General features: G+C 34.3%; 1 protein-coding gene across 1 annotated transcript; it reads left to right on the top strand.

Moving 5' to 3' along the window:
- Positions 1-1,469: 1,469 nt before the first annotated feature.
- On the top strand, positions 1,470-8,379 carry LOC129924505 (28S ribosomal protein S34, mitochondrial-like). Its single transcript, XM_056019404.1, has 2 exons — positions 1,470-1,828; positions 8,030-8,379. Exons 1-2 carry the CDS (start codon positions 1,646-1,648, stop codon positions 8,342-8,344), a joined length of 498 nt encoding a protein of 165 aa, XP_055875379.1. The 5' UTR covers positions 1,470-1,645; the 3' UTR covers positions 8,345-8,379.
- The last annotated feature ends 4,748 nt before the right edge of the window (positions 8,380-13,127 follow it).

Below are 13,127 nucleotides of genomic sequence, written 5' to 3'. Positions count from 1 at the left end.
GGGAGTTTCTTTAAACGAGCAAATAAAACCCTCAAATCAGCAGAACTCAGTGTTACAACCAGGCAGAGCCTGAGATGCCGCTGATCTTGAACAGTGGCTACCTTTCTTTTGGACACCTCGGCTGCAGTGGCGTAGCTAGGAATTTGCCATCATATGGGAGCCCGGGGGACTTGACCTCTTAGAATTCGACACCATGCCATGAGATAATGGCGCACTATTTAAAAAAAAATATAAGACTCATTTGGGGATCTGCAAGAGGGGGGATTTTCAAATTCTCTCCCCCCCCCCAATCCCCCACCATAGCTACGCCACTGCTCGGCTGCATGGAGACTGTAGGAACTGCCGTGTGGACGACATCTTTCCGACTTGCTGATGCCCAGGCATTCATCTCATTCGTAACTTCTGAGTAAAGTTTTATATTTAGCATGAAAATCCACAAACATATTATCCTCCCCCGCCCCCCAGTCAGAAATAAGATACTTCACACATAGAGTGTTTTCTTTCCAGGCGTCGGGCGACTATAGTTCTGAAGAGCAGTAGGCTACCTGAAAATCTAAGGAAAACAATATTCAACACTCATTAAAAATTAATTGCATTTAAATAGTCTCAATTTCTGAGGGAAAAAAAGTTGAAAGGGGGGGGGGGGGAGGGTTCAAATACCCCTTTAAAAAAAAAAAATTACGTATTGATCTGTTTTCCTCCATTACTAAAGTGCAGTGGTTAGCAGATTTGATATTTGATCTCATTTTTTTTTTAAAGGAAAGCAGGATATTTTGCTGTAGACACCTCAGAGAACGCATTTTGTATCTCAGAATACATTTAAAAACGCTTGTAGCAGGGTGGCTCAAATCGAACGCCTTGTGTGGTAATACAATAATTACATACAAAAGTCCTGACTGACTGTTACTATTTACCTTGTCTCTAGAAGAACTAAACACTTTTCACTTTCACCATCCAAACGACAATGATTAATTAATCTTTTCTTTTTTTTTAAACATTTTAGTCGCAGTTCGATGTATTGAGCCGACCTACTAATGTTTAATACCTCCCCCCCCCCTAAAAAAAATAATATATATACTTCTCTCTCTCTCTACTCTCTCTCTCTCTCTCTCTCACTCACACACACACACACACACTCTCTCTCACACGCCCCTCCCGATCCCCTGGATCCGCCAGTGGCAAAGGTAAACTCGTTCAAGATAATAAAGGGTTCCACGACAATTCGTTCACTTACATTTCGTTCACCGACAATTCGTTCACACGACTATTCGCTCACGGACTATTCGCTCACAGACAACTTGTTCACCGACAACTTGTTCACCGATAGTTGGACAATTTAGATGTGTAGGCCTAACATAATATAGATTATGATACAATCATAGATATATATATATTTACCGGTATTTGGTTTTTGCAGTTTTGTTTTTCAGCTTTTTGAATTCCTGTTTTTTTACTTTTGTTTTTCCTTCATTCCATTTTTTAATGAACAAAATGGTAGCCACCTTCAAAACAAATTACTATTGACTCTAGACGACTAGTCAGACTAGTCTTTAATTCTTTATAGGGACTCCAACCATTAGACGAAAAACAGTTTTAAAAAAGACTATTCAAAATAAATTAAAGGTTGTTTTTTTTTATTTTGAATATGCCTATTCGTTATATTGGACGTGATCCTTTTTTTAAAGGCAAGTCACTTTTTGAGATTAGTCGTCAACTTCGAGACTTTGGTGTTGGGCGCATAGTTTATCAAACAAGTGAAGCAGACAAATGGCCCAACCAGAAAACATACTATAGGTTAACTAAGGTTGTCCCAGACATGACCTGCAAAGTAAGTTGATTAATTCACTATCTTTATTGGTCTAATACTCAAATTTAAGTCTCTTTAAAATTAACTTTAGATTCTAGATTTTAATTCTACTTCTAGAATATCTATAGTAGTTTATTTATTTCGGACATTACATGAATTCGGACATTCGCTGTTTTTTGTGGTCATTAAATAATTATTTTAATATGTATTATAAAACTAGCGCGCTGTAAAATGTGCTTGTCCATTTTCCAATGATTCTGACCCAATTTCCTTCCATTTAGCTGTCTTTTTATGTAAGAAAAACGAATTTCAAATTTGTTAGTCAGGTTGTTGTTTTTTCCTATATTACCCGGATGACTTTACCTCTTCCTAGAGTTAAGATTATATTTTTTGATTGGCTAAGTCTATGCTAATGAGCCCGGCAATATTTATTCTGTTTTTGGAGCTAATTTGTTTGATTCATAAGCCAAGTTTTCTAATTCCATACCAAAAAAAAAATTAATACGGTGTCCGAATTAAATTACGATTTTCTTACCAAAATTTATTTCGGACAGCCAGTTTTGGACATCAATAAAAATGATCTTATATTATATTTGTTCGTTTGTTGTTGTTTTTTTTAATAGAGAATAAATGGGCAAATGTTTGGAGTGAGCTTGGTACATTGAATGAAGTTAAATGCTTAGATCTAGACCTACTAGATAGATCTAGATTTATATAGAGAGAATATAGAGGATTCAGTTAGGCAAGAATGGCTATCGTAACCTGTAGGGGCCTACTATACTACAAAACATCATCTGTATTAGAAATTTATTAAATTAATAAACAAAAAAACACAAACATTCAACACACATCTAATCATGCAAACCCCAAACATTCAACACACATAAAATAAACAAACATAAAATAAGTCTAAAAGTCGGTGCAGAAATCACTATTCCAGTGACCTAATTTTGGTAGAATATGTGTGTTCATATTTTTATTTTTTGTGTTCGTATTTATGCATAGTTTGAAAACATCGTTATGATTTCATGTGAGGGGCTATGCCTGGGGATCTTAAAATTTAGTTAATGTTAATATAGAATTAAAATCTGAGTTTATTGATGCCTAAATATAGAGACTGTCCGAAATAAATTATGGTGTCCGGAATCAAATAATGTGGGTCAAATGTGTCCGAATTAAATGAAAACACACGGCCTCTTTGACCTTAAATATAATAACAAATATAGGTTTGGGGAACAAATATAAGTAGTCATCCTTATTCTCCTTTAACTAAAGAAGATTTTGATACGTCATTTTCTTTTCTATGTCAAACCATTGTAAAATAATGCGCTGTCAAAGTCAAACTTTCACATTTGGGCCTATAGGTGTCCGAATAGCATAAACTACTCTAGATCTAGATCTCTTCATCTAATACTAATAAATAGTAGGTAAGTAGGGATGTGAAATAAAAATTTTATCTTTGAAAAAACAATTTTTCGTTAGTAAATCGTTAAAATACTACGAAAGAACTTTCAAATGGTGTATAAATTATGACTGTATGTTTAACAGTACAGTTAGAAAGTTATATTATGAATTTTTTGTGTCGTTTTGACCTAACATTGTTGACATGGAGCAAGTGAGATGAGAGCGTCTCGCTGGCTCAGCCGGCGAGACACACCCCCTGCTCAAAAAGTTAAAAAGTTGGAATTGAGTTTTTTAGACGATAGAGCTACTTATAATTAAATAAGAAATTTAATAGTATGTCAAGTATTCGTAGTAAATTTCTAGCTCACAAATCTGATTTCATTTATATTTATGAACTTCACTTGTTTAGAATATAAATATTGATGAAATAAACAATTATTGGGTCTAGAGCTACAAGAAATGTCAAGGGGTGTGGACAAAATGGCGGCTTTGTGATGGCAGAAAATAACAAAATATTTAAAAAGTGGGATCAAAATCGTCTGAAACAATTTTTTTCAAATGCACTTTAAAATTAATAAAAAAAATAGAAGATATAAAATAAACTCTTTAAAAGCTTTTTAGACCTATACATAGGGAGCAGTGCAAATTTATGTTTTAACATTATAATCGATAGCTATTGAAGAAAGGAAGGTATCGTGATAAAACTTGGCAGAAATATGGCCAGATATATTTTTCATTAAAGTACAAAAAAAAATCAACTTCTAAAATGTTACCTGAAATGAGTATCAGTAAAAAGAAACATACATATACTTTCAAGTTAAAAAAAGTATGAAAATACACATTTCTTTTTAAAGTCCACATGAAAAAAATGTTCCTCAATATAAAATGTATCCATACTCACCTCTTTTAGCAACGATTTCAATGGATTTAAAATCGATTTCAAGGGCCTATGTACAGAAAGTAAGAAAAACATCTCAAAATTTGACCCCATTTTTTAACTTCCGGTCTTACAGATTTTCACATATCTACTAACTGGTAGATAGATCTAAATTCTAAATCTATGGCTAGGTATGTGAAAAAAAATGTCTTTAACCTTTTTAAGATGACGCAGCCAATCTATCAGCCCAAGGTGAAAAAGATGAAGTGACCGATTTATCGCCTGTGATGTTTCCAACCACAAGATTAGCTAGTCAGTGTTTGTATCAGCCAGGCAGACTAGTTCTTAATATTTTTACACATTAGTAGACTGTAATGATGGCTTCCTTCGCTGTTTTTATATGATAATTTGGAAGTTAGCTAGATTTAGGCTCTAGTGACAGGTGAAAATTTTAACATGTTAGATGGTGATATTGATGATATTATTTACTCTGATAACCCTAAAAAAAATCAGGGAAGTATTAAGGAAAGCTTTAGATCTAAGTTTACACTAGTACTAGATCTAGTATAGTGTTGACGATGTCTTTTCATGCTAACAAGGTTGAGAAGTAAGGGTGTGGAGCTGGATAGATAAGACCACCAAGGGCACCAAGAAATGAGCACCCCATAGACTGTCTTATGCTTTTGGTTTACTATCAATTTAGTTCAATTGTTTGTCAGGAGACAAATAAATATGATGCCAACTTTCAAACAAACAAACAGCTTGAAATAAGAAGATCCCTGGGTCATAAATGGGTTGCTGTCACTGTAGCCTAAATGATATTTTAGTGTATGTAAAGTAATTTGTTTTATTAGGAATTTTTTTGTAAGAGAAGTGCTTAGTCTGGAAATAGTGCTTCGTCATTTTAGCACAAGACATGCTAAAAGTCTCCATCTTAAGAGGGTTAAAAGATTATTTTTTTCATTAATACATCATTATATTACTTTATTAGAACTTTCAAAATGTATAAATGATGGCTGTATGTTTAACAGAAAGATTTTTTTTGGTCTAATTTTTACCTAGAACAAAAATTAACACTGAGCCCAATAGTACAGCATGAGAGATTTTGTCACTGACTAAGCAGGACTAGGCTAGGTGAGATCAGGACCACCCCCAGGTCAAAAGTTCAAAGTTCTACTTGAGTTTCGTAGATGATAGAGCTACTTATTAGTTAAGAAATTTAAAAGCAGATCTTGTATTAGTAGTAAATTTCTAGCTCACAAAGTTGATTTCATTATTATTTATGATTTTCACTAGTTTACAGTGTAAATATTGAAGAAAATTAGAAATTATGAGGTCCTGAGCTACAAGAAATGTCAGAGTGGTGTGAACGAAATGGCGGCGGTATGGCTTGAGTTAGCAAATATGGTGGGAGAGTTATCTCACTTGATGAAATATTTAAAAATTTTAATCAAAAGTTATGAAACACATTTTTTGAAAGATGCACATTTAGACTCGTGCGAGCCTAATTATTATTAAAATATTATTTAAATATATGAAGAATATTATGCCTTACAGGGCCTTCGTTTTTTGTGGTAACCACAATTTTCCTATATAGACCTTATCACCTGAATTGTAAATTCTCATACAGACCAATGTTAAGCATACTTTCAACTTTGTAAACGATGTCTGTGACACATCGTGATAAAACTTAGTAGAATTATGGCCAGGCATAATATTTAATAGGGAAAAAAATAATAGTTTTGGTATTCTAACCTAGCCTCTGTATTGGTGGAAAAAAAAAATTAATTAAAAAAACATAATTAACTTTTTAAAAAATCCACATAGAGCATTTTATAGGCCATTATCTAAAGTAGTTGATAACACTTCTTTAAAGCCTCTTACATTTCATAAATAATGTATTTCTAATCTATTTCCACTTCACAATTTAAGAAGATAACTAGTAACTAGATCTACCCTTTAGGCTTAGTCTTAGTGACTGCATTAGTGTCTTTAGATAAAGTTAAAATTAAATATGAGGTCAAACTGGTGTATGGTGAGTATCGTCAAGCGTAATTTTCTTTACCAATTTTCCCCCCTTGTTAGTATGTTTAATCAAGCTGATGGAATTCTTGAGCAGGTCAAAGAAAATGTTATCTAAAACATGTTTTAGTCTTTAATTTTTATTATAGCAAAAAAAATATAACAAAGTATAATTTGACCTGTGACGCTAGGATTTTAGAATTTATGGAAACTTTTAAAATTTATAAAGAGTATTTTTCAAACTGGTAATAGTGACACACCCCTAAATCAGTTTTTTGACCAACCCTTTTTGCCCTGGGGCTTAATACATTATTGACATGTTCAGTGTTGCATTTACGGATCCTCAACAGCTTCATTATGCAGTGGATAGCACCAAGTCACGAGATGTAGCTTAGACATTGCTGTCCTAGACATCAAAATGTGTGCTCATGTTCTTCTTTTCAGCAGTATCCTGGGCAGAGCAAAGCATTTTCCTGGATTTCTGAGCTTCAACGATCCATTCTTTTGGCATGTACAACACAGAATTTCTAATAGTATGATTGCAGGTTAAACAAAATTTAACTAAGAACGGGTGACATCACTGTTGATTGGTACAAGAAAGAATGGCTGAAGGAAGAGACAGAAGATTATATGGCATTATGAAACCAAACACATAAACAAATGGGGTGGCATTCTTTGTTTGAGAGAAGAAAAGATGATTGGAATTTGAAAATATTGACCAAGAAAATATAAGAATATCAGTTGATGGTAAGGGCAAGCTGCACACATCATGTAGAGAAACAAAGCCATTTTCTGATGGCTACTGCCTAAAAAAATAGTGCTTGCTACCAGTGATGTAAGAAATGTGTCCTGAGAATTCAGTTGAAGGATTTCTTGCATAATAATGATAAGAAAGAGTGATCCAACTAGTCAGGTGCTTCAACAATGATTTCTTTAAAGCCATTGTGGATTTTTATGTGATGAAGATTGAAATACATCTTTATGAAAATCTATTTGCGGCCAATATGTCAAGTGCCTTTACACATCTGTAACTTGATTAGCTTATAAAGCCAGGCATCCCTGGTTGGCACATTTTGAGCGATGCAGACAATTGTTTTCCATGCCATGTTTCTTGTTGAAATTTTTTCAAATGTCTGAATACAAGCTTTAAGGTTTTCACAATGTTTATATTGATGAAAAGGTAAAAAGCCTTATTATATAATCGCCTTATAGACTCACCTATGCAGCCAGATATTCAGAAGTTATTTTCTAATTATCTTCAACATCTTATTAATTTAAGTACTGGATACACAAGTTTCTAATAATAATGACTAATGGTCTATTTCATTTTTTGTATTTTTCTGTGATGTGGCGTGTGACACTTGTGTCAGAAATTAATTTGGCCCACAGGCCAAAAGTTCGGCATCACTGATCTAGATCTATGGACAAATTATTGTTGTATGACTTAAGAGCTATGTTTAACATTGAGGTCTAGATGGAAAAGTTAAGACATTTTAGAACAAAATCCTATCGCTAAGACATAAACAAACTATCACTTTGTCTGCCAGCCACCAAAATAATGCGTTGTTGTTTTTGTTTCCCAGAAACAAATAGTATTCTAATAATTTCACTAAATCTAGCTACCTTCCACCATCCCCTTCCACCAAAAAAATGCTGTTGACAGTATTAGATGTTAATAGCAAGTCAAAAAGGTCATCTTGCAAAAAAAACAAGAGTAATAATCTATTAAGATAGAATTTCTTGAGATCAAAATGAAATATAGTGAAATAATTTATTCTAATTGATACATAATGATTTATCTAAAAGACATATTAGCAAAAAAAAAAACAGTCAAGGTGTCAGGATCGATGTGTTCCACAATCTTCTTTTTTTTTACTTTCGATCTGCTAATTTTTAAAATTTTTTTTTTTGTATTCCAGGAAACATTTTATGGCACAGCCTGGGGACAGTTGGTGTTCCGCGGTAAAGAAATGGGAGTGAAACAAATAGACGTAGGTCATCAGTTGGACTGGGTGCTTGTACCAAAACATGAAGAAAAAGACTTCTGTCAGACAGAGGTGTATGACATTGACATAAACTCTTTGCCAAAAACTATTCCCTGCCCACCTTTGCTAGAGATGGCCCTGAAACGGGACATGAAAGCCAGCAAACAAAATGTGCCTACAAAAATTGAAATTCCCTTTTACGCTGAGGAATTTGCAAATGCTATTTCTAGGAGATGGGAAGTGAAGTGATTTTATGAATATTAAAAACATGTCTTTTTTTTTCATTGGCTATTGATTTATCTATTTTGTTTGTGTTAAAATTTAATGGATTTCTAATAATTGAATAATTACATCCATTAAATATATAAATAGATGATGTCCTTCAAGTTAACTGAAAATTACTTCTAAAGCTTTTAGTATTAATAACTGGAACAAGAAAATTGGTAAATATGTCTACTAAAGGCTGTGTAATTTTACTATTCACCTAAGCATTGTAGGAATTTTAATATTATTAAACTATCTAATAAATAAATGAACAGAATTCAATATCTCTAGGAAATGTTTCTACCAACTACAGAAGTTTGAGCTATAAAAAAAATTATTGCAAACATGCAAATACATATTTATTTATGAAAATATTTAAGTCAGTGTCTGTTATGAGCCTACGGCTTTGTAAAAATTGAACTCTTGTTATTTTTTTAATTCTAGTTGATTAAAAAAAAAAGGAATTTTTTTCAGTTGGTCATAAATCAATGTTTTAATTTTATCAGTTTCTGAAAATGATTGTTTGTGAGGATGCCAATGCCCAACAAATGAATGCCTTACATAGATGTGCAAAGTTAATATTCAACTAAATCAAAATACAATAAATCAGATGTCATGTAGGGTTTTGAAGGGAATTGAAACGTACAATATTATATATATATATATATTATTTTGTAAGTTAACATTATCAAAATGAATAGAGCCAATCTGACAACAGCTTTGTCTGTGCTAGATGGGACAAAATTTGTAGGAATATAGCTCTTCTATAATCTTCAGTTTTAAAGACATTGCCTTATAGTCAAATTAAAGTATATGTTGGGCATTAAAAAAATATGTAATTTGAAAATATTGTTAGAATTACATTACTTTATAATGGGATTTCATACATATATTTGTTTTCTTAGACTCTCAAACATAATTTTAAGATGAATACTATTTTAAAATATCACTGGATTTAATAGTTAGTTTTTTTAAGTTGATTTGTTATTCTTTGTTCTCATTCTCATTAACAAGATGAGACAACTAGTCCTATACCTGTGATAAATTGTGCAATCAAGTGCAGTGGCTACCCAGACCAAACAGTTATCCTGAAAGTTAGTCTTCTTAAAGGGTCTTGTGGGGCAAGTATCTTGCTCTGACTGTTTGATAAATTGAGTTGCTTGAAAATGAAGTCTCGCACAAAATGTAAAACATTCTAAACTTTTGGAATACACACATATTCAAAAAAGTACAAAATCTTCCAGTAGAGCTATAAGGAATTAGATTCCTATAATCCTTGCACATCGAGTAAATCTTTCGCCTTTTACTAAAGATTTCCGATGGCCGAGTAAGCCGTTGAGTTGATCTAGACGGTCTCTGTCTATGAATTCTTAAAAGTTTTTTGTGTATTTCTTGTGTATTCATTATTGGATTATTGTGTTTTTCTGTGTTATTCTATGGATTATTAGTGTGACGTGAGAAGCCCTTTTATTTTGGTATTCACTCTACACACTCCATAGTGTTTATATTCTAGATATTTTATTTTTTTGTTCACTCGTTCATCTTTACTTCTATTTGAGATACTATTTGATTAATTCATTTGAGTTTACATTTATTTACACAGTCATGTCAATAAAAACTTTCTTAATTGAGAAGAAAGACTTGGAAGGTGGTTTGGTCCACCCTTCTGGTACTCTGTTGCTCAAATTGATAGGGCAAGAGGCTATTAAGGCCTCAGTGGCTAGCCTCATGACTGTTTTAAGTCTGTCTCCTGACGAAGTGGGTTCTCTCTATAGATTCGAGAACCCTTTCGTCTGGTTCTTAGTTCCCAATAGTCCAAGGGTGAGAGCCCGTATTCTAGGAAAGACTTTTGGGACTGAAAGCACCCTCAAAGTTGAAGTTTCAACCATTGAGGATGAAAAGGTCAAAATAACACTGCATTGGGTGGCACCCACTATTGTAAAAAACAAAATCATAGTGATTTTCCAATCTTTCAGTGAAGAAGGCTCCAAAGTAGAGCCTGTCAAGTTAGGCAATTCGGATAAGTGGGCCGCTTGGTTGAAAATCAAGAAAGGGACAGAAGTCCCTCATTACATCCACCTGAAATATGTAGATGATCCCAGAGTGTATAAAGTGCTTATCACCATTCCGGGGAGAAGACAGCAATGTTGGCATTGTGGACAAGACCAACACTGGTCAAATCAGTGTCCAAATAGGACCACCCTGAAAGGGAAGGGAAAAATCCCCGATAAAAAACAAGAGCACAATGCTAAAGGTACCCATGCATCGGTCCTGAGGGGGGGGAGGAAACAGTAGAAAAAAGTACTAGACAAAACGCACAAAATGAAACACAAAAGGACACATGGCTAGAGAGAGATGGTTTTATTTTGGTGGGTAACCACAAAAGGGATGGGGCCGTGGCCAACACGGGATGGCTGCCTGGTCGTGCGGTTTGCACGCTGGACTGTCGTTCAGATTTATCGATGGTCCCGGGTTCAAACCTTGCCCGCTCCCATCCCCCGTCGTCCTGCGGGAGGTTTGGACTAGGAAGTAATTATCTTCAACTCTGAAGGAACATCCGAAACATGTAAAACATTTTACAAACAACACAGTAGACACAGATGCAAGAGGTGGGGATCTCTCCCCTACAAATCCTATCGATAAGAAAAAAACCCACAAAAAAATGAAAACGTCAACATCAACTTCCCCTACCAAATTGACAAGAAAAAGAACGCTATCCTCCTCTTCAGACGACCCTAACGGGAACACACAGCTAGAGAGGACGAATGAAGATCCTCGGTTGGAGGAAGAGAGAGGGGAAGAAGAGGGGGAGATCGAGGAGAATTCTTCCGACTCCTCGACTAAATTAGTAATAGACGAGGGGGGAAGCCCCACATCCATACAGTAAATAAACAACAAAACAGGTTAATAAAAAACATTTCATAAAATGATCACAAACACTCATACACACCCACACTCATATACACACAACCCATCATCACGTATTCATGGCAGACATTAAAATCTTAACTCTTAACATCCGTAGCTTAAATAATAAACATAAATACATAGTACACCTCGCTAGAAAATATAAACCGGATTTTATTTTCCTTCAAGAAACAAATACTTCTACCACATATCAAGCAAAACAAACTACAACACACATGGGATTCATGGGAGGTTATTTTAGCTTAGGTAGAAACTATAAGGGGGTAGCCATCTTACAAACATCCGATAGATACAAAATCACACACACTCACAACGACAACAATGGGAGGGTAGTAATACTTAGAGTAGTTTCATAAGAACAGAAATACACACTAGTCAATATCTACGCACCCGCTCAGAGAGGGAGAGAAAAACGTGAGTTTTTCCAAAACATCAATGACACACTACAAACCATAAACATAGGAGAACAACTAATAATAGAAGGGGATTTTAACTTTATAGAGGCACAACTAGACAAACAATACACACACACACAATATCCACCCTCTCAGCCGGTAGCAGAAACACACAACTACATGGGAGAAATAGTAAACTATTTCCACCTGGTAGATGCTTATAGGAAATTAGAGCCAAATAGCAAGGAAACTATATTAACACACAGGTCCTACCAGGTTGAAACCAGAATTGACCGTTTTTACGCACCCACGGACACCAACATACTTAGTGTGACACATTTAGGAGAAACCCTACATTACTCCGACCATAAAGGTGTACTTTTGGAACTTGGAAAAAAAAAATCCCATTGGAAATTAAACAACAACCTTTTGGAAGCCCAATTAATTCAAAGAGTAATAAACCAACTCCTGCTAGCAACAACACAAGACATAGAAAACGAATACAAATTAACCCAGACGTGGACAATAATAAAAAATTCCATCAAACAACAATTTAAAATTTTAGCAAGAATCAAACAAAGAGGGTAAATGAAGAAAACAGAATAAAAAATCTGCTTACTCAAACGCAGGATGAAATTGAAAAAAACAGACCTAACCACACAACTTGAAGAGTTATACAAACACAAATATAGAGGAGCCGAAATCAGATGCAAAAACACCCAAATGTCGGAAGGGCCAAATAAATTATACTTGGCGCTAGAACAAAATACACACAAAAAATAGAATAATAACCAACATAACAGACAAAGAAGGAAACAAAATACAGAAGAGTGACAAAATAATAGAAATTTTTACAAAACATTTCGTCAACATGTATAATGAAGAACAAACAGATACAGACGCACAAAACACTTCTAAAACACTGTAAAACATTACCTCCATCAGAAAAACAAAAGACAAATAGACCCTTTACATTAGAGGAGCTGATGGCTGCCTTACACACAACACAAAATAACAAATCCCCTGGCCCAGACGGTTTGACATATGAATTCTATAAAAACCTTTTTTTCCCAAATAGGACCCCTACTACTAAGACTATACAATGATATGTTAGAAACAGGACAGACGCCTGCAGACTTTAATCTTGCATACATCACACTATTACCAAAAAAAACCCTGAAAACAACACAACACCTAGTGACTTTAGACCCATTTCCCTTTTAGATAAAGACTATAAACTGCTGACCAAAATGTTTTTTTTAAGAGTTAGGCCCCTTATACCCCACCTACTAGGACAAGACCAGTACTGTAGCAACCCGGAAAAAAAATAGACGAACTGAACCACTTTTTACGAGACATCATATATTACTGTAAAGACAAAGACTTGAAAGCAGCCCTCATGTCCATTGATCAAGAAAAAGCTTTCGACAGAATTGACCATGACT

Source organism: Biomphalaria glabrata, chromosome 2 (assembly GCF_947242115.1).
Source record: "Biomphalaria glabrata chromosome 2, xgBioGlab47.1, whole genome shotgun sequence".
Lineage (NCBI taxonomy): Eukaryota > Metazoa > Mollusca > Gastropoda > Planorbidae > Biomphalaria > Biomphalaria glabrata.
Note: the sequence above shows the minus strand (reverse complement) of the source record. Positions and strands in the feature narration are given on the sequence as shown.